Here is a 20901-nt window from a genome sequence, read left to right as displayed (position 1 = left end):
CGCCAAACCACCCTGGGCTGGCCAGCCCAGCCCAGCTCGAGTCCAGCTGCAGCCCTGCCCCGCTCCAGCCTCGGGTGGTCGCTCAGCCTTGCTGAGGTCATCTGTGAGATGGGGCATGAGGTGGGACTAGCCCTCCCTCCCAGGGTGGCCATGAAGTGATAGAGCACCTAGTACACATAGGGCACGACATTGTACCCAGACAACACGCACACACATGCACACGACACATACACATGCACATACACACATTGCATGCACACATACACAGATGCACACCACACACATATATGCACATGCAACACGTGCACACCACACACACTGCGTGCACACAGATGCACACCACACACACACACTGCGTGTACATACACAGATGCACACCATACACATACCACACACATATATACACATGCAACACGTGCATACCACACACACACTGCGTGCACACATGTAACACCTGCACGCACACACTCCATGCACACGTACACAGATGCACACCACACACACATATAACACATATATACACATGCAACACGTGCACACAGAGATGCACACCACACACATACACGCACATACAACACATGCACACACATGCACCACACACACGGAACACACACATACACGTATAATTCACGTATACCACATGTATGCATATATGCACGCGACACATACACACGCATGCAAATCATGCATATTCAGCACACACACACCATGCATATCACACACGTGCATGTACTACACGTACATACAATATACACAACACACAACCACACCATACACACCTACAAACATACACACACACGTCCATGTGTGCACACACACAGTGACACACAGAGCTCTTATGAGGAGCACAGAGCCGGCATCAGTGGGGAAGCTTTGCCGAGACCCGACCGACCAGGACAACAGCCCCACTAGGCAGGGAGGTCAAGGTGGTGAGGAGCCAAGCAGGCTTTAAGAACGGCTAAGAGGGCGGGAGGGTGGAGGGTCTGGCCCATTCTGCGGGCCCCCCCGCTGCCGCAGCACCGGGTAGGGCAGACAAGAAGGCAGTGGAGAGGCAGGGTCAGTCTACAGCAGCAGTTCTCAAACGTCCTGTTCTTGGGCCCCCTCTCTGCTCCTGACATCATCCAAGGACCCCAGAGAGCTTTGTTTATGCAGGTTCCATCCACCCATGTCTACTGTATTACAATTAAAATGAGAAAAAAAATTTAAACACGAATACATTTAAAAAGTAACAATAAACCCATTGCATATTAACAAAAATAACATTTTTATGAAAAATGTGTACTTGGCTGCATCAGAATCCAGCACTGCGAGGGCTCCCAACTGTGCGTGAGTCTGGGACATCGGGACCTGGTCGCCTGGGAAGACCTGAGCTCTCCCCCCCACACTGACACGCATCATTAGACACTATGGGGGAGGGGGTGCACGGCCTCCAAAATGCCAGTTTCCACTCGAGAACCAAGATGCCATCGCTGGCACACACCCTGCCGGCTGCCCCCCTAAAGCGTGAGGCTCAGTGTGTGCACAGGGATGAGTGACCCTAGTGTGCCAACTGGTCGTTCTTGCAAGGAAGAGCTGCGTCGCACGGGGGACCATGGCAAGCACCCTTTGCAACACACGCTATTGGAGAAGCGCTTTCCTCGAGGAAAACGTCCGACTGGTTTGGAGATGTGCTTCGGCATCCCACCCATCTGGTCACAGAGTAGTAGAAAGCCATAAACTCAGGGTCAAGATTTAAAGAGTGAGTCCTTGGCCTCTACTGCTTCATCAAGTGCATTCTCAACGGTGCATTCTCTTATGCGCGTGGGCCCAGGGAAGAGATGTGGTGTGGGTGTCCCAAAGCGAAACGGCAGGTGACGTCTGAGGATTGTGATGCGGACCTACAAACTCCCCGACAGGGTCTGGGACACCTGGGGGCACGCTTTGAGAGGGCAGGGGGTGAGTGTATGTGAGCGTGTGTGTAGGATGACTTGCAGGGTGTGTGGGGAGTGAGGGGTCAAGTGTGTGCAGATGAGCTGTGTAAGCAGGTGTGTGAGTGCATGTGTGAATGTGTTGGACAGGTGGGAGTGAGTGTGTGCAGGCAAGTGTGTGTGTGAGCACCTGCATGGTGCCCTCCGCCCTGTGGCAGCCGAGGCACCCTCCCTGGATTCTCAGTGACACTGTCCCTGACGTCATAGCCAGGCCCCCAGCCTGGAGCCACACCAAACGTCCCTGGAGGCCGTGCACAGGACGGGCCCCACGGCATCCCTGGAGGCTTGGGGGATGTGGGACACGCACCTCCAGAAACGCTCCCTCCTGGCGGCCAGGGAAGTGATGCTGGCCCACTGAGCCTGAGCTCCACCCCTGAAAGTGACCCTCGGCCCCGACACCCACATTCCAGCAACCTACTCGATCATGGCCAGCGCCACCTTCCTCATGGTGCCCTTTACCGGGCCGGTGGTGCTGAGTGAGGAGGCCTTCAGCATGCTGTAGGCCTGGGCGCTCTTCCGCAGGAGGTCCTGGGACAGTGTGATGGAATAGTTGCGCACACAGATGCCAGACTCAAAGTTCGTCTCCTGGCTTCCCAGCCTGTGCCCGTCCAGACTCCCTACCACGCAGTCCAGCCCCTTCTCCAGGTCGCTGACGCTGCCCTGCGATGACAGACGGTCCGACTTCGGAGGGTTGCCCCCCAGGTTGGGGGACTCCTGAGACAGCTGGGTGCCTGCAGAGAGGCCGTCCTCCTCATCGCCCCCCGCAGCCGACTTCTGCTCCTGGCTGCCTGGGATGGGCACCAATTCCTCTAAATACACAGACTCCTTGGCCACTTCGAGGAATGAGAAGGCATGGTTGGGATTTACTGGCATATTTGAAGCTTCCTTTGAAAAGTACCAAAAAAAGAAGGAAAATCACTAGAAGAAAGAGAGTGACACCCCCATGAAGCTGACTTCTTTAGCGAGGACCAGCGCTCACGGCAGACAGCATTCTTCAGGCACCGAGGCGGACAACGCTAAAACACTTTGCAAAAGTCCAGGGAGGGAAGCAAACCCGTCAGGGCATCGTATGGAAACCTGAGCCACACAGCAGCCACCAGCCACACGTGGCAATGGAGCTCTTGACCTGAGGCCTGTCCAGATCCGGGGTGTGTGTGAGCAGACAAAGAAAGCAGAGCGTCCCTGTCCTGACACTGATTTTACACACAGAGATAATCAATTGTGGATACACACAGTTGAATAAAATATATCATCAAAATTAATTCTACCTGTTGTACCTCTTTTTAATGTCGCTCCTAGAGACATTTATTTTTTTTTTGAAGATTTTATTTATTTGCGAGAGAGAGAGAGCACGTGCACAAGCAAGAGGAGGAGCAGAGGGAGAAGCGGACTCCCCACGGAGCAGGGAGCCCCACACGGGGCTCGATCCCAGGACTCCGGGATCACGACCTGAGCCGAAGGCAGATGCTCCAGGGACTGAGACACGCAGGCGTCCCAACCTTAGAGACATTTAAACGACAGGACTGGCGATGTGGCTCGTGCTGCCTTCCTGCCCGCGATGCTGCCCTGCATGCCCCATTCACAGCCTCTGCTCTCCAAGTGTGGTCCTGGGGCCATCAGCCTGGCCAAGAATGCAGATTCTTGGGCCCCACCCAAGACCCCTAAGGCAGAAACACTGGGGGTGGGGGGCACCTGGGTGGCTTAGTTGGTGAAGCGTCTGTCTTCGGCTCAGGCCATGATCTCGGGGTCCTGGGATCGAGCCCCGTGTGGGGCTCCCTGCTCAGCGGGGAGTCTCCTTCTCCCTCTGCCTCTCCCCCTGCTTGTGCTCTCTCTCTTCTCTCTCTCTGATAAATAAATAAATCTTTAAAAAAAAAAAAAGAAACGCTGGTGGTGGGGCCCAACTCTCTGTGATCCCCTCCATAAGGGGCCAGTTGGTAGACAGAAGGGACGAGGTGGCCCCAGGGCCCTCTGCCGTGACTGTGCCTGAGTAATCTCGGGCGGCAGGTGGGGCAGCGGCTGTGTTCACAGCCGTGTGGGGGATGCTCCCGGACCGGTCCCCCTCCCCCCACACGCCACTCTGCAGGGGTGCAGGTGGCGGGGAGAGGGGAGGGTGCGCTGCCCACACAGCAGCCCAGCTTCTCCTTTGACTCAGGACAGAGCGGGGCACCGGTCACAAGCTGAAGCAACAAAAAATCTCAACCTTGTGCGGCGTGCGAACTCGTCTGGGTTTGGACTCATTTGACTCCATTCTAGATGTTGACGTGGGAACTTGGGGAAACTGCCCCTGATGGGATCCCTGAGGACTCAAAAACTTGCTGTTTAATTTTTCAGGTGAGACGTTGGCGTCTGTGGTGTGCTAAGAACCCGTCTTTAGGGGACGACTCTGTGGCTGAAGCCCGCTGATGTGGACGGAATTCACCCTAGACCGCGCATGGTGGGCGTGGGGACGCGGCGGGAGCGCCACCTGCTGGCAGCTGCTTAGTCGGGGGCAGTGCCCGCAAGCGCCCCTGAACAGCCCTGTGTCTTGGAATGAGACTTTCAAAAGAAAGGCAGAAGAGGGATTTTTACCAGTATTTTAAGTGTACAAATAAAACACTTTCTGGGGCTCTCGCTGCCTTCACCAATAATGGATGAGGCTTCTTCCCCTAGAGCCAGGGTCCCCTGGAGACACTGTGGGCCTGGAGAAGCTGTGGGGACAACACTCCCAAAGAAGGGGTGACAGCACAGGACTTCTGTTCACACCATCACCTTTGAACTTGAAAGTCGTTGTTTCTGTACATTAACAACTTCTGGCCAAGAAGGAACGTGTACTCACAAACCAGATACAAATGAATGGTGCCATAAAAGCAAAGGGACCTTACAGCTGGTTCTCAAACCCTCCCCACCTTCGACTTCCTGCGGGCTCCTCAGCTCCCACCTCCCGGGAGACCTCTCCCTGCCGCCTGCACACAAGACCCACCCAGGGCAGCAAGGACCCGGGCTCTGAAGGGAACTGAAGGCAGGAACCGAGGCCTGCCCTGGAGAAGCAGGGGCGGGGCCGTGTCTTGGTAACTGAGGAACTCTGCCCGCCTCTTCTCAAAGAAGAAATTCAGGAGACAGGGTTAAGGTGAGACAAGAGTCCCAGCAAGGGGACTTTTTCCAGCACCATTCCCTCACCTGCCCAGGAGGGGCCCTGACCACGAGGACAGAAAGCTGCAGCCCCCACGGAAGGCTTGCTGGGCGGAGGTCAGTCCCAGGCTGGGCTGGCCTCACAGGGCTGACAGTTAGGGTCCAGGGTTCCCCGAGGAGTGTGCAGACATGGCCCCTGTGGCTGGCACTCAGGAGACAGGCCATGGAGGTCGCCCTGCACTGCAGAGAGCAGGCCCTTGGGCGCTGCCCAGCCAGCTGTGAGGCCCCGAGCCTGCACTGGAATGGAGGCATACAGGGGCGCCCCTGCAGCGGCGGCAGGGCTCAGAAGCTCCCGGACGGATGAAACGCCGGACCACCAGGTGATCCTGCGATCCCATGGCTGGGAGTGCATCCTAAACAACCCAAAGCAGGAGTTCACGCTAACGCTTGACCAGGGACTTCCGGGCAGCTCTATTCACAACGGGCAAAGGGGTGCCTCACTCCTGAATCACCAGCCTTCCCTCCCTCCCTCTGAGTCTCGTTCCCTGGGACCCACAGGAGGGGTCTTGGGCCGACTGCTGTACATGTGGCTCGGATAAGACACATAGCCCTTGGCGTTGTGGCAAGAGCTCAGGACACTGAGCGGTCATGCTGGCTCCGTCCCTGCCTCCCACTCCCTGCCCACGGGCCGTACTGTCCCTTCACCCCAGCTAAAGCCGATCTGCACATAGACAGGGAGACCGGAGACCGCGGCCAGGAGAGATGGACAGGGGGATAGGGGACAGGGGGTAGGGTACAGGGTGCTACAGACGCCAGGCCGGGCTGCAGGGTCGAGGGGCTGACCTGGGGCTTGGGTGCCGTCCGCTCAGCGATGTTGGGCTTGAAGCACCTGGACGGGTAGTAGAGAAGGAAGCACATGCTGAGTGCCGTGAGGCCCTCGTCTGTGTACTTGTTCACATCGGCCCCGTGGTCCAGCAGAAGGTTGATAATGTCGTTGTGACAATGAACCTGGGGGGAAGAAGCCAGCCTCGTGAGGACAGCAGGTACCTGACTCAGAGACAGCAGTGTGGGAAGATCAACACGCCCCAGGCTCTCTGCCATCGGACCCTATGCACCCCACTTACGGCTGGGAGGACAGCAGCCCCGCAGAGGGGAGAGGACCCCAGACCGTCACGGATCCACCGTGCCGGGGGCACCCCGCATGGGGACTTACGGCAGCCGCGGCGAGCACAGTGTAGCCCTTGGCGTCGGCCACATTGGCGCTGGCAAGGTCATCCCTGAGGATCCCGTAGATCCAGTCGTAGTCCCCTTCCCCAGCCCTCAGGATCATGTCCTTGGCAAGCCGCTCCTTGGGCCCACTACACGCAAAGCTTCTCCGGTCCCCCTCCAGGATGGCACCCATGTTCCAGCTGCTGTGGGCCTTCTTGTTCCTGGCAACACAGTGGGCCTCAGTGGTGTTAGGCCAGCTCAGGACCCCCACTCAGGACCCTCTTTCCCCTACCCCTTCTCTTCATTCCTCACCCGGCCCTGCCCCAGGCCCTCTTCCTCCCCTTACAGTCCACTCCTCAGGCACCCTGAGCCCTGGGGGCTGCACCACTGAGCAGTCACAGTTAGCATGGATGCAGCACTGTGGTGTGACTCGCGGCCCTCAGGTGCAGATGCTCAGGCTCATCATGGGCCCTGCACATCCCTGATTCATCGGTCCCTTCATGTGTGCTGGGAAAGGGGCTCTCATAGGAGGGGCCCCGGGCGGGGAGGAGGCCAGGCACACTCATGGGTCTGGCACTCAGCACCAAGCACTCATACCCCACCTCTGCTCATTCGCTGTTTGAGTAGATAACATGCAAGTCCCATGGCCCGTTCACCAGCACACACTTAAGCCTCCTGTGTACACATAACCTCCTCCACAGTCAAGAATCTATGGATTTATAGCACCTTCTGTGCCCAACAGTTAACAACAACTACTGGTTCAGCTGACGTCTGCATGATGGATGGACAGACAGATGGCTAGGTGGATGGGTGGAGGGATGGGTGGGTGGGTGGGTGGGTGGGTGGATGGATGGATGGAGGGACGGATTAATGGATGGGTGGGTGGAGGGAGGGAGGGAGGGAGGGGTGGGTGGAGAAATTAGGCGGGGGGTTGCATGAATGCAACAGTAGCCAGCCACTTGTGCTTACCAAACATAAATTCTAAAACAGTTCAGTGATTTCAGAGGACAAAGTTCAGTAAGCAAATGAAAATATTCTTGAAAATTTTAACTTAAAATACCATTTTTCATCAGGTAGCTGCTAACTTTTCCAGGGCTGGGGTGGGGAGGAAGGGTGTCTTTGGAGACCAACGGAGCACTTCATCTTTCCCAGCCATTTTGGAGAAGCTAGAGGCTCCGCCAGCCGCCAGCCCCCAGCCTACTCCTACCCTGCTCTCCCACCCTTGGCTCTCGGCTCAGATCCGTACTCATACATCAGGGTAACAGCAGGCCCTTCTGCTTGTGTGGACCTCGCGTAGATACCCAGCCTACTGGACACCTAGTCACAGACATGACCTGCAGAGGCTGGGGCGCAAGCTCCAACCGGTACAGAGAAAACACACACAGGGTCCCAGAACCAGGATTTGAACTCAGCCCCATCAACTCAGGCGTTGACCCTATTCCACATCCCCTCGCGAGGCTCTACACTCTTCTCGGGCCTACCCTGGCTCCATGCTCACCAAGCAACCCCCTGACAACTCCTTCCCCCAAGACCAGGTGAGCAGGATCCAGCGTCCCGATACCCTGTGCCAACATCGATGGCCCCCGCACCTGCCTGCCCCACCCCTCTCCTCGCAACCCGGGGACATGTCCCTGCTCACGGGCCCGGCATGGCTTTCCCTCCGCCTCCATCGCTGGGCTGCCTCAGTCAAACAGAAGCACACTTGCCTTAACCTGACAAATAACCCTGCAAGTTACCCAGCCAGGCGCCGGAGGCCTCCAGGGGCCCAGCACTAAGCGCAAGCCTGTCAGCGGCGGGAGGAGCAGGCCTGCCAGGCGCTGAGGTGAGAAAGAACCATGTGACGACTCACCTGTACTTGTAAGCTTGCTTCTGGATTTTGACCATCAAAGGGGTCTCATTTTTTATAAACCAGGGTTCACCGTCCTCAACAAATGGAGGGATATCATTAAGGAAGATCAGGGCATCTAATTCTTTGCGGAAAGAGCAGGTCATGGGCAGGTGGCTGTTGTCGGTTGAGTAAATGTGCATTTCTGGAGGCAGAGTTAGGTCATCATTCAGAAGAAACCGCTTATAGTCATAGAAAAAGGGGTCCCGTTCCTCATGCAGGTCCCACTCCATTTTCTCCTCGCCCAAGAGGCTGATTCTAGCAGGAGAGTGCGTGAGGAAGCCCGAGTACTCGGGGTAGTCATGTATGGAGAAGCTGCTGGGGACCTCTGTGCACAGCTTGATGAGGTGCTCCCGAAACCACAGCCCGACGTCCTGGCTGCCGTCGGGGTAGGTCTCAATGCCTGGCCCAAACCGCTCGTTGGCTTTGTACAGCCCCTGCAAAACAAAGTTCACTAGGGCAAAAGAGAGAATTCAGCAGGGCCGTCTGCTCTGCAACTGGTTTCTCAAAATCAAAAAACTAAACCTTCCTAAGAAATGTATTCATTCATTCAACAAATATTTGCAGAGGCTTAGTGTGCACCAGGCCCAGGGGCCAAAAGCAAATGTGTAAATATGGAACACATGGGTAGAGAAAGGTGCTACGGGCCTGGGGTGGTCAGGGGTGGCCTTACTGGGAAAGTGGGGACACGCCCGGGGGTCTCAGGGTGGAGCGTGTCAGGGATACCACATGTGGGCTCATTTCAGGGAACCCCTGGCAGCACTAGGGGCCTAGCCCAGGCACCCCAGCAGCATGGGGGTCGGAGATGCTAGGCACTGGGTCACAGAGACCCCAGCACGCATGAACTGAGGAGGCCGGAGGAGGAGGGGGAGGATGGGGAGGAAGGGAGGGGGTGGAGGAGGTGGGGCTAATGCTCCCTTCCAGCAACCCAGCAGAGTGCAGGGATTCCTGGACCTCTCTGGGTGCTCCCACTGGGTGGAACGGTGTCTGTGCTGGGTGGAGCATGGGTGCAGAGGGAAGGGCCAGGAGGGCCTCAAATGAAAGGCAATGCCGCCCCTCCCCACCCAAGGGAACTGGGAGAAGGGCTCCGGCACCGGGAGCTCAGAGAGAGGCCCCACTTCCCAGGAGAGCTGCATGCTCCCTGCGCTGGCACTGAAGGACGCCCGGAGGTCACCGGGATGACCGAGGAAACAGCCTGGGCGATGTTGCGGAGGCCTGACACAGCGGGGGCATTCGGTTCACTCCTGGGAGCTGTGCCCTCATCTGTGAACCGGGCCAGGGCTGCTGAGTCAGGGCTCTCTGGCTGCAAGCCCCGCGGCTGGGCACTTGGGATGTAAGGCTCTGAGCTGCATGGCCCCGCCCACAAGAAGCTCACAGGCTACAACAGGCTAAAGAAATGAAAAGAAAATGCGCTGAGGATGACGTCACTGTGCAGGAGGTGGGGGGAGGGGGGCAGAGGTACTTCGGGAAGAAGCTGCACGGGGCACGAAGTGCCACCGCAGTCTGTGAAAGTGGCTTGGTGGGGCGGGGCACATTCAACCTGGAAGCTCCTGTCACCCAGGAGGATGGAGCCACAAGATCGGTGGGCGGGGAAAAGACTGGGGACAGGGCAAAGAAAGGGGGTGCAGGGAGGCGGGCAGTCGGAAAAGCAGCCGCTGCAGACCTATGAGGAGTCCAAAGGCGTTTGTACCCCAAGAGCTGACCCAAGAGCTCCCCTTCCAGGAATCCATCATAAGGAAATAATCCCAACGTCATCAAAGCTATGGTCACACCTATGTTCATGACAGTATGCATAACAGCAAACTATAATCATGCTAATAAAATATAATCCTAATAATGGTTATGTCTGCAGAATGCAACATGTCACAGTGTTTGTCTCTGACACACATTTACTTTGTGACCAAACAATGCCCTCCTAGGAATGAATATATCCCAGAGATCACCAACAAAAGCACGGAATGATTGATGAGCAAGACCATCACCGCCATGCCCTTTGGCACAACAAAGCCTGGAGAAAAGCTCCCATGTGGTCAACCCTTCCCAACCAGCTGTAAGGACACGAGATGCCCGGATGATGGGAAATTGCAGGCAACCATCGAAAGCGCGAAGAGCGCAGGCCCTGGCGTCTAAGCAGGGAGGAACTCGCAGGCGCACGGGCTCATGGTTACACCTGCAAAGATAAAGCTGTAGAAGCAGTCACCAATGACAGGACAGGATGCCAGAGAGAAGAGAAGGGACGGACGCTGGACTCCTCTGGGTGGACCCTGTTTGCTAGATCTGCCTTGAGAAAAATATCAGTCTTTTACCTAAGTATAAAACAAAATTAAGGCAAGATTTAAAAAATCTAATCCTTAAAAAACAAAAGCAAAGTGAGTGAGTGCAGCTCTACTCCCAGGTGGTGGATTAACTGCACAGAGAGGAATTATGTCCCATGATTGGACTCAACATTCCTGTGGGGTCAGCCCCAGGAACAAAAGGAAGGCAAAGGAGCTCTGAGTTGCTTTCAGGAGTCGTGGGGTCCCAATGCTATGTTATTATTCTGAAACTGTCATACATATTTTATGAGGTAAAATAGGTAGAAATGTTGTTAATGGTTAGAAATGAGGATTTTTAAGACTAAGAGGAAAGATATGCAAATACAATACCATGGCTGTTGAGTAAAAACTCTGTATTCCTAAACTGGATTTGGAGACATCAGTATGAACCGGTGGTAAATTTTCTCATTTAGAAAATATATATTATCTAGATCTGCTACTAAAAATACTAAATATGAAAACCAAGCCAACACAGTAGTAATAAGCACCGAAACTGTGGTTTCTAAACACCATTTCCCACTGTGGAACCAGGCTTGCCAGGTAAAGTCAATTCTGAGTCCAGAGCAGGAAGTGTATGGATGAGCTGGGGACAACTCCTCATCGCAAAAGGCAAGAAAGCCACCAAAGCCTGCTGGAGTTGTGTCAATTTCAGGAGCCAAATGAAAAAGGCTCCCCCTGACCAAACAGTGCCAACTGGGCATCGAAAAGCTTAACGACTGCAATGTACAGATAAACCAAGTATATTAAAATCCATGAGTTCATAAAGATATGGAAAAACCCCACTAAGCTCCACTGACCACCACTGAAGAATGTTAGACAGTAATCACCTTCCGACCCTGACAACTAGCAAAGAAAGGGAAACGATCAAGTGTCATTTTGCTTTTCCCATTAAACTACCTCCAAGTAACCAAACAGCTTTTATCTTGTAGATAAAAGAATTCTAGTTCACATGGGTGCCTGGGTGGCTCAGTCGGTTCAGCGGCTGCCTTCAGCTCAGGTCATGATCCCAGGGTCCTGGGATCGAGTCCCGCATCGGGCTCCCTGCTCAGTGCAGAGCCTGCTTCTCCCTCTCCCTCTGCCATTCCCTCTGCTTGTGCACTTCTGTCTAGCTCTCTGTCAAATAAATAAATAAAATCTTTAGAAAATAATTCCAGTTAACAAATGGAGGAGGAATCATAGATTTAGAAGGTCACTGTCTTACACCCTCCCATGAAATAACGGTCATCGGTATTCTCCAAAATCAGGAGAAGTTAAGACGAGACCGCCATCGTAACAGATGGGATAGGACAGCAGACCCCGGCCCCCACTGGCCAATCCTGACATCACGGGAAGAAAGACAACCAGACATGTGTCTCCACATGTGGTTTTTGACAAAGATGCAAAGGCCAGCAGTGGAGAGAGGACAGCCTTCTCAACCGACGGCAGGGGGCCAGCTGGACACCCACGGGTCAGACGGGACTGGAGGAGGGCTGACCCCCGCTTCACGTGAAATGCAAAAGTGAACTCAAAACAGATCGCGGACCTAAACGTCAGTGCTAACACCATAACACGTAGACGAGAACACAGACAGAAATCTTGGTCACCTTGGGTTAAGCTAAGATTTTGTAACTAGGATATAAAAAAAAGCAAGAACTAGGAAAGAAATATTGATAAGCCTAAGAGTGGCTAAAATGAAAACAGCAGACAAAGCCAAGCACTGACAGAGATGTGGAGCAAGGACAACGTTCACACGTGATGAGCTGAAACGGAACAGGCACAGCCACTTTGGAAAACCACTTGGAGGTGTCCTATAAAATTCATCATACACTTAACATACGACCAGCAGTCCCCTCCCAGGTATTTATCCAAATGCAAAAATAGACATACATGCACGTGAGGACTTGTACTCAAATGTTCTTAGCAGCTTCATTCGTAATAACCAAAAACTGGAAAGATCAAATCAAAACTGTGTATCATATCCACGCAATGGAATACTGCCTCCCAGTAAAAGAAACGAATCGCTGACATATGCAAATACGTCTGAATCTCCAAAGAATCATGCCCTACACCAGAGAATTCACACAGGAAGTGCCCCCCGCGGCAGGGTCCCAAGGACCTGAAATGACAGGAAAGGAAGACCTGTGCTAACGAGCAGAGCAGGGTCACTGGGGGCTGGCAGAGGGAGGGGCTGGAGATTGACTCCAATGAGCCTCAGGGCCTTGGGGGGTTTGCGCGTGCTCACGAACGCACACATGTGCACACACATGTGCACAAGACACCATATATAAAGGTTTATAGCAGCTTGATTCATAACCACCCAAAGCTGGAAACTAGCCAACAGCGGGGACAACTGTGCAGGAGCCGGGTGCTGCCCAAGCGCTCAGCACTAAGGAAGGACCTACCGGCTCACCACAACGCAGGTGGATCTCCAACGCATTTTGCTAAGTGAAAAGTCTACATATTGTATTTTGTTAACAGGACATTCTTGCCAAGGTAAATTATAGGCCAGAGGACGGGCCAAGAGCTGGGGTGAGAGGAGAGACCGGTCCCAAAGGGTCACGGGTAACATCGGGGGATGGAACGGTCCAGTGTGTTCACACAGCTCTAGGCTTGCGAAACTGTATATATACTAAAGTGGGTGGGGTTTACTGTGAGGAAATAGAAGGAGGAAATGTATCTTATCTGCAAATTTCAAGACACTATATGTGGAATGACCCAGTTTATGTATAAAAAAACTAAACATTTATGGTGCATTTACAGTTGACTCTAAAGGACACACAGCGCGCTGATACCCAGACCTATTCTGGAAAATGGATCCGGAAGAGGCCTGTCTTCTCACTCGTGTTCTTCTCCTCGTGAGCCTTATTATTGTATTTTATTACTGGTACTGTTTTAATCTCCAAAAATAAGAAAGCTACCACTTGTTGCACAAATAAAATTCCCCAGAACCTAAATATCCTTTTATCCAGTGGCCTGAACACGCAGGACCCCACCTCTCCTCTGCATAAGAGGCACATCCGCCGCTCCCCTGCACACTAGGCGGCCCCACCTCTCCCCTGCACACGGGGAACATCCGCCCCTCCCTTGCACAAAGGACGGCCCCGCCCCTCCGCTACACAAAGGGCGGCCCCACCTCCCCCCTGCACATGGGGCGGCCCCACCTCTCCCCTGCACACGGGGCACGTCCGCCCCAACCCTGCACACAGGGCGGCCCCACCCCCCCCACCCCCGCACACTGGGCGGCTTGGCCCTCACCTGGAAGAGCCTGGTCTTCTGGTACATGGTGCCGTAGCCTTCTCGGTAGCTCAGGTAAAACATGCCGGTGAAGCTGGAACCATCGGGCCACAGGTAGGTGCCCAGCCCGTGGCGGTGGTCGCGGTAAAACTGCCCGCGGTAAGACTGTGAAGAGAGCCCCGAGCCGGACGCGCCTGAGAAGCCGCTCCTCCCCGCCTTCCAGAGCCACTCTGGCCACAGACCCCCTTCAAGCTGGGTGCATGGTGTCTGTTAGAGATGGTCACCTACGTGCCGCAGAGCAGGTGCCAGGCGGTCCGCGCCCCAGTGGCCGCGCTCGCGCTCGCCTGCCCTAGCTCAGGCAGGGGCATTTGGACAGGTGTTGCTACAGCCATGACTGGGTTTGGGTGGGAGCGGGGTCCACTCAGGAGCTCTGACCCGGGCTCAGCTCCATCCTGCCTGGGTTCACAGGCTGCAGGCTGGTCTGGGCGAGGGAGGGGGCACCAGCCTCGGGCTCCCCTGCGTGGCCCCAGGGGCAGGCTATGGACCCTGGTGGGGCTTTGATTTAAAACGCCTCCATACTGAGCCATGGATGCAGGCCTATGTCTGCTCTTGTCCCAAGCCCCACCGATGTTAGGGGCGGGTCTGTCCGAGTCTGCCCCTCTACTGGGGCCTCAGGAGGAAAAAAGAATGTGATGCCCATTCCAAGCACTTTCCAACAGCCAGTCCGGACCCTGGGGCATGGCTGACAGCCTCTTTCCACACCAGGAGCAGGCCGGGTCCCGCAATGCTCACAGACCACGCTGGAGGAATGGGATGCTGACTGCTGCCTGCTTAGTGTCCCTTCTCTTTCCTCTGGTAATGGAGAGGACTCCCTGGGGGGTTGGTGGTGGACTGACCTCAGCCCCCAGGCACATGGTACCAAGCCTGGCCAACCTGAGGACTCCTGACCCCGAGCCCCAGCCCTGACTTGGACTTGGCCACAGGACCCATGCCCAAGCCAGACTAGTGTCCTGCTAGGGCCTGTCCTCTCTTCCAGGAGCATGTGATGCAGCTCCCGTGGGCTTGCCAGATGGCGGAGGGTCAGTCTGGACCCCCCACATGGAGATAGGGAGAGAGGGGCCCAACAGGGTCATTGGAATCCCTGGATCCAGCCAAGCCTAGGGCCACATGACCCCCAGTGATGGACTTTTCAGTTCCAAGAGCCAACAAAGGCCCTTTTCAGTCTCACCTGGGTTGAACGTAGGCTCAGTTACAGTTCTGAGGAGCCTGTCCAGCACAAAGACACTCACTGAGCAGAGAAGCACTGGGCTGGGGCTGCCCATCTTCCGCCAACACCCATCTAATTAACATGGTTTTGTAGAGCAAATCAGAGTCCACCAAACTTTAAAAAAAAATGTTAACTGGCAAATTGTGTAGAACTGCAGGGGGGATATTTAACCCTCTGGTCACTTGGGTGTGTATGCATGTGGATTTCTGTCCACTCCCTGGGAGAAAGCACTGGAGGGACCCTGTCCATCATGGGCTCCATCCCTCCCTGGCCCTCCCAGACCGGGAGCCTCATCTCACCAGCCGGAGCTGACATGCTTGGTCTGGTCCTTTGAACACAGTTAACGAGTTTAAGGTCACTGCTCGTGAGTGGCATGCCCTCTTGTCCCCTGGCCTCTCCAGTTCGGGAGCTGGATGAGCGTCTGCTCAGCGGACCTGAGGTCCCTGCCAGGCAATAATGAAGCCGTGGCTCCATCACAACACCCCCGCCCAACTGTGGTCTCCCTTCACGGGGAGAACCTGGGCTCTGCAGGGCAGGTCACCCAAACCTCCCAAAAGCCATGAACGGGGCTGTGGGACACTACAGTGTTGGGAAAAAGAGAGAACCTAGCTGAGAACTAAGACAATAAACAACCCACAGGGGTCCGTGCTTGATCACTGACGTCACAGTGACTAGCATTCGTCAACAGAAGCTCCGCGCACGCTTCAGTCCCAGCCATCCTGGCCTCTGTCCTGGTCACAGGAGGTCTGGAGGGCCCTCTGAGCGTGCGGTGCATTCCTAGCGAAGGACCGGGCCTGAACCAGGGCCCCACCAGTCCACTGCCCTTGGAGCTACTGAATCAAAGTCCCCTACCGGGACATCTTCCCATGTCACACTCATACCCATGCTCTGAAAATCTCCCCGCCGGAAGGACAGGCAGCCACAGCTTGGGTGCCGGTCATGGTGCTGCCTGAGGCCGTGGCTGCCCCCACGCTCCCAGAGGCCCCCGGGGGAGCAGCTTCGGCAGCCAGTCCGCTAGGGTCTCCCCTGGGGTCCCGGACATGCCCTACTGTGTGGGCTCTAGAGCGTGCTTTCGCTTGATTGTTAAAAAGATCCTTTCCTTCTGCTTAACCTTAAATACAAAGCCATTTCACCAACATAAATACAACTTGATACAGTAATTTGTGATTTTAAAACAGTCGCCCAGAATAAGAATTTATCTTCAGTAATACTTCCCAAGCTTCGACCTGGGGACACCCAGGCCAACCGCAGGCATGACCCTGGAAGTCTGTGAGAATGTGTCTCTCCAGACATTTCTCATGTGGGAAAGACATTAGCCTGCACCCTTCCCAGCCGGTGGTCTGCAAGTTCACCTCACGTCCCTCTTACGAGAGGAGAGGCCAGGCCGCCTGGGCGCGGAGGCAGTTGAGTGTCTGACTCTGGATCTCAGCCCAGGTCTCAGGGTCGTGAGATGCAACCCCACGTCAGGCTCTGAGCTGGGAACGGAGCCTGCTTAAGACTCTCTCTCCCTCCCTCTCCCTCTGCCCACCACCCCGCTCCCTTGCTCCCTCTCTTAAAAAAAAAAAAGGAAAAAGGAAAAGAAGAGGAGAGAGCGGTGGCTGGCTGAGACTGGCCAGGAGGGAAGGAGCAGCGGGAGCTGGTTACCTCTCCCGTGGGCCAAGAGAATTCACCATGCCCCAGCTTCATGTCCAGCCCGAAGTCCCCTCGGTACACACAGCCATCCTGCCACTCCTGCACGCCTTGGATCAGCTGGATGTAGGCGTCCTTCAGGTCCTGCCCCCCGGGGGGACCCTCGGACGCCTCTTCCTCCTCCAGGGCCTCTGGGATGTCCCTAGGAAGGTGAAGAGCAGGGGAAGGAGGACCCACACCGGCACAGGCCTGAGGAGTGACGGCGGAGAGAACCACACGCCATCTCAGTCCTTCCTCCCACCCCCCCCAGGGCAGACGCTGTTGCTACCCCCATTCTGCAGAGGGAAACTGAGGCACGGGGCTGCAGTAATGGCCCAAGTGCACCTGTGTCTGTCTCACACGGCTGAATGGCTGCCAGTGCTCTGGAGGCACGACCAGCTCTACTACCTGGAAGCAGATGGTCGCCCCACTCCAGCTGTTTGTGGGGCAAGCCTGTGCCCTCTTCCAGTCCACAGTGCCCCGGCAGGAAGTGGACGCTTGGGAGACATGCATGGACCAATGAATGGTCTAAAGAAGGAGAAGCAGCTTTGGTCCAAGAGGACCAGCAAGCTGACCAGTAAGACAGACAGATGGAAGGCTGCAGGGATGGGTGGGTGCACAGCAAGGGGCAGAGAATGGGCATCAAGGTGAGCTCGCTTCTTTTCTGCTCTTGCTATCTAAAAGTACAAATCCTAACTTAAAAGGGGACCTACTCCTACCCCCCATCACACACACGGCCCCCCTCTCTGCCTCCCTCCAAAGTCGAAAGGGCACCCTGGGGACTCTGCGTCTTGGTGTCTCTGGTCTACGGACCTGTGCCACGGTCAGGTGGACGGTCTAGCTGGGCTGCTCAAAGCACAGAAACCTCCAGACTTTGGTCCCCTACACCAGCCAGCCCTCCCATGCCAGCTATGAGCCACAGAGGCTTAACAAAGCATTGCCCAAAGAAGGGACACAAAGTCTCCTGAGAACACAAGAACCCCCATGTGCCATGTTATGATGCATCTGCAGAAAGCAGCCGGGAAAAATAGACACCCACATGCAACAATGATAAAATCTGGGGGCTCAGATTTGGTTTGTTTTTTCTTTGCTTACCTGTGGCTATGGGTTGAGTTGTGTCCCTACCCCCCCCCCAACACACACACAATTCTCTATTGGAGCCCAAATCCTAGCACCTCACCATGAGACTGTACTTGGAAACAGGATCTTCACAGAGGTGACCAAGTTAAAGTGAGGTCATTAGGGTGGGCCCAGTCCAATGTGACTACCACCCTTCAGCCAAGGGGAAGTATGAACACAAAGAAACACATGAAGAGAAGATGACATGTAGACACAGGGAGAAGACAGCCATTTACAAGCCAAGGAGAGTGGCCTGGAGCAGAGTCTCCCTCACACCCTCAAAAGAAACCACCCTGCCCACACCTTGACCCTGGACTTGCGGCCTCCAGACTGATAGACAATACATTTCTCTTGTTTAGGCCACTCAGCCTGTGGTGGCCTGTTGCAGCCCTAGCAAACTCACACGCCACTTCTCTTCCCACTTGGCTGCATGGCACAGATCCTACTTCCTCAATTAAACAAATAGGAACAAATGGAAATTCTCAAAAAAATAAATGGAAATGAGTTTAAGATCAAGCAAGAACATCATTAACACCACCAGTCAGCTGTGGGGGGTCCCTGGAAATGGTCAGCTGGCAAGGTGAGCAAGGGCTTGACCACCTGGTTCTGCTGCCAAACAGGTTCCTTCCCTACACTCCTTATGACTCAAGGACATTCTTCATCGGTAAAAGAGGGGCTACGTCAGTCTGCTCAGACTATTACCAAGCCCCACAGGCTGGGGGGCTTGGATCGCACACATTTATTTCTCACAGTCTGGAGGCTGGCAGCCTGAGACCGGGGGGGCCTGCAGACTCCATTCCCAGTGAAGGCCAGCTTCCTAGTTCATAGATGGCCGAGAGAGAAAGCTTTAGCTTCTCCCTCTTCTTATAAGGGAACTAATCTTATCATGGGGCCCCATCACCTCATCTAAGTCTACTCCCCAAAAGCCCCATCTCCAGGGCTGGGTGTGCGGGTGCATGGAGGACGGATGATCCATGGGGGGGGTGTGCTGGCCAGAGGAGAGCAAGGCGGCCTGGCAACCAGGGGTCTCGGGCTGGAGCCTGGAGAAAGGCAGGGGCCGGTGGGAGCGGGAGCAGCTGCAGACTGAGGCAGAGCTTCTGGGACTCCGGCCCACCCTCCGCTGGGAATGCACCCCACGCTCAGAGGGCCCTCCAGACCTCCTGTGACTAGGACAGAGGCCAGGACAGCTGGGGCTGAAGCGTGTGCGAGCTTCTGCTGACGAAAGCAAGTCACCATGACATTGGGGGTGAGGGCTTTAACATGAATTCTGGGAGTGGGGAAGAGCCAGGGAGACACAGTTCAGTCCATAACGGGGACAAATACAATAGGATTACAGGCTGGGTTTCACAAGATGCCAAGGTAAGACTCTAAGGGCAGCCCCTGGCCCACAGTAGACCTGAGATGTGTTACATCGCTCACAGTTACCATACTGTGAAGAAGCTGTACCAACTTGGGAACTCCATAAGGCAGATGTTCCTAAGGCCACGAGAAGGTGACACAGAAAGGCAGAGTGGGTGAGCCAGAAGGAGTGTGCAGAGATCCAGCAGGGGCCTCGTTACCCAGTGTTGTAATTTTCCTCAGTGGTTGCTGATACAACTTTGAGGTTTTCCTGTCTCTCCAGAGACAAGCTTTTGAAGGGCAAAATAAGTTTTAGCGGTTTTTTAACACCTGCCCCAGTGCTGGATCCCAGCTAAGTGGTCCCCAGGGTCAGGCTGGGACCCCCCTGTGGGAGCCCCCACCCCACCCCGCACCTTTTGGTAAAGAGCATATCCATTGTCCTGGAGCTCTCCAGGGTCCCCAGGTCCTCGGTGGGGGCAGCAGGCTCACCGCCCCTCCCCACCAGCTGATTTTCATAGATGTCAACATCTGGGATTTCATAATAGAAGGCTGAAGAATAACTATTTTCCATGCCTCTCGTCCTCGAACCTGGAAGCAAAGCCAGGGACCCACATTAGCCCTCAGAGCTCCTGGCGGGCGCCAGGGACAGGCCCGCAGCCCCCCATCCGCGTCAGAGAAACGAAGTCCCATCCCCCCAACCTGGTCGACGCCCCTATCCTATTGAAAACTTCCGGAGAGACCTTGGCCGGCGCCCTGAGGAGGTCCCCGTCCCTCCAGTGGGGCGGTTGGAGCCACCCTCGCACGACCTCTCAGGGCCCTGTGTTGGGCTCAGTATCACGCCTGCTACTGGCCCCAGAGGGGCCACAAACAGTAGGCGCCCCCTCCCCCACGGGCCTCTGAAGCCAGCCCGAGAGGGCTGGACGGCCAAGTGCGGGGACACGGTCCTCACCCGACCTCACACTCACAGCCTCTCAAGCCCGCCAGGCCCCAAATGTCCTGCCTGTCCCGGCCCGGGGAGGACGGAGGGCCATGCCCAGGGGCCGTCGAGTCCCCGGCACAGGCCTCCCCCGCCGCCCCCGCAGAGCTCCGGGACACGCCCCTTCCCGGCTCCCCGCGCTCCCGCCGGGATCGCAGCCGCACCCCTGCCGCAGGGCCGCACCGAGGCTCAGAGAACTGGCTCCCACCGCCCCGGTCCGCCAGAGCAGCCCAGAGCAGCGCCCCGAGCCGAGAGCGTCGCGTTTCCCCGGCAACCCACCCGCCGCCCACGTGCCCGCTGGGCTCTCGGCCTCCGCCAATCCCCGCGCCCGGCCCCGCCCACGGGCGTCCTCGGCCGAGCGCGGGGCGCCCCTCTGTGACCTCACAGGGCCCCCGGCGCGCGCGCCCGCGCCGAGCCCCCCACGCCTCTGCGCGTGCCGGCCTTCCGTCTGAGCTCCGCCAGGGAGAGGCGCGGGGACCCGGCCAGCCCGTCTCCACCGCGGACACCGACGTCCACGTCCGGCAGAGGACGGGGAGCCCGCTCTGGGCCAAGGGCTCCTGGCGGGGGGGGGGGGCGCTAAATGCTCCAACGGCCCCGCGAAGAGCGCACGGGGACCGTGTCCGTGAGACACCGGAGGAAACCAAGGCACAGTGAGGTTAACTTGTCCACCGCCACGTGCCAACACGCCGAAGAGCCAACATCTGAAGAGCTCTGCGGGACTCCGAAGCCGGTTTTTGTCGGTTCCGTACAAGTTTGTGGCAGGCACGGAGCGAAGCTTCTGGTCCGGTGCGGGGACAAGGCGACCTATGGGCTCCAAGTCACAGAGACAAGAAGGA

General features: G+C 56.0%; 1 protein-coding gene across 1 annotated transcript; it reads right to left on the bottom strand.

The window, feature by feature from the left end:
- Nucleotides 1-2381: 2381 nt before the first annotated feature.
- LOC148164649 (ankyrin repeat and MYND domain-containing protein 1-like) lies at nt 2382-19666 on the bottom strand. Its single transcript, XM_088021460.1, has 7 exons — nt 19503-19666; nt 16609-16795; nt 13719-13862; nt 8134-8606; nt 6289-6505; nt 5919-6083; nt 2382-2852 (listed from the first exon to the last, which is right to left on the bottom strand). The coding sequence occupies exons 1-7, from the start codon at nt 19658-19660 to the stop codon at nt 2382-2384; spliced, it is 1815 nt and encodes a 604-aa protein (XP_087877586.1). The 5' UTR covers nt 19661-19666.
- Between the last annotated feature and the right edge of the window lie 1235 nt (nt 19667-20901).

This window comes from Eumetopias jubatus, unplaced genomic scaffold (assembly GCF_037043125.1).
Source record: "Eumetopias jubatus isolate StellerSeaLion01/CBP00866 unplaced genomic scaffold, mEumJub1_p1.0 scaffold_3, whole genome shotgun sequence".
NCBI classification, from domain to species: domain Eukaryota; kingdom Metazoa; phylum Chordata; class Mammalia; order Carnivora; family Otariidae; genus Eumetopias; species Eumetopias jubatus.
The sequence above is the reverse complement of the archived record's forward strand: the minus strand, read 5'-3'. Positions and strand labels throughout refer to the sequence as shown.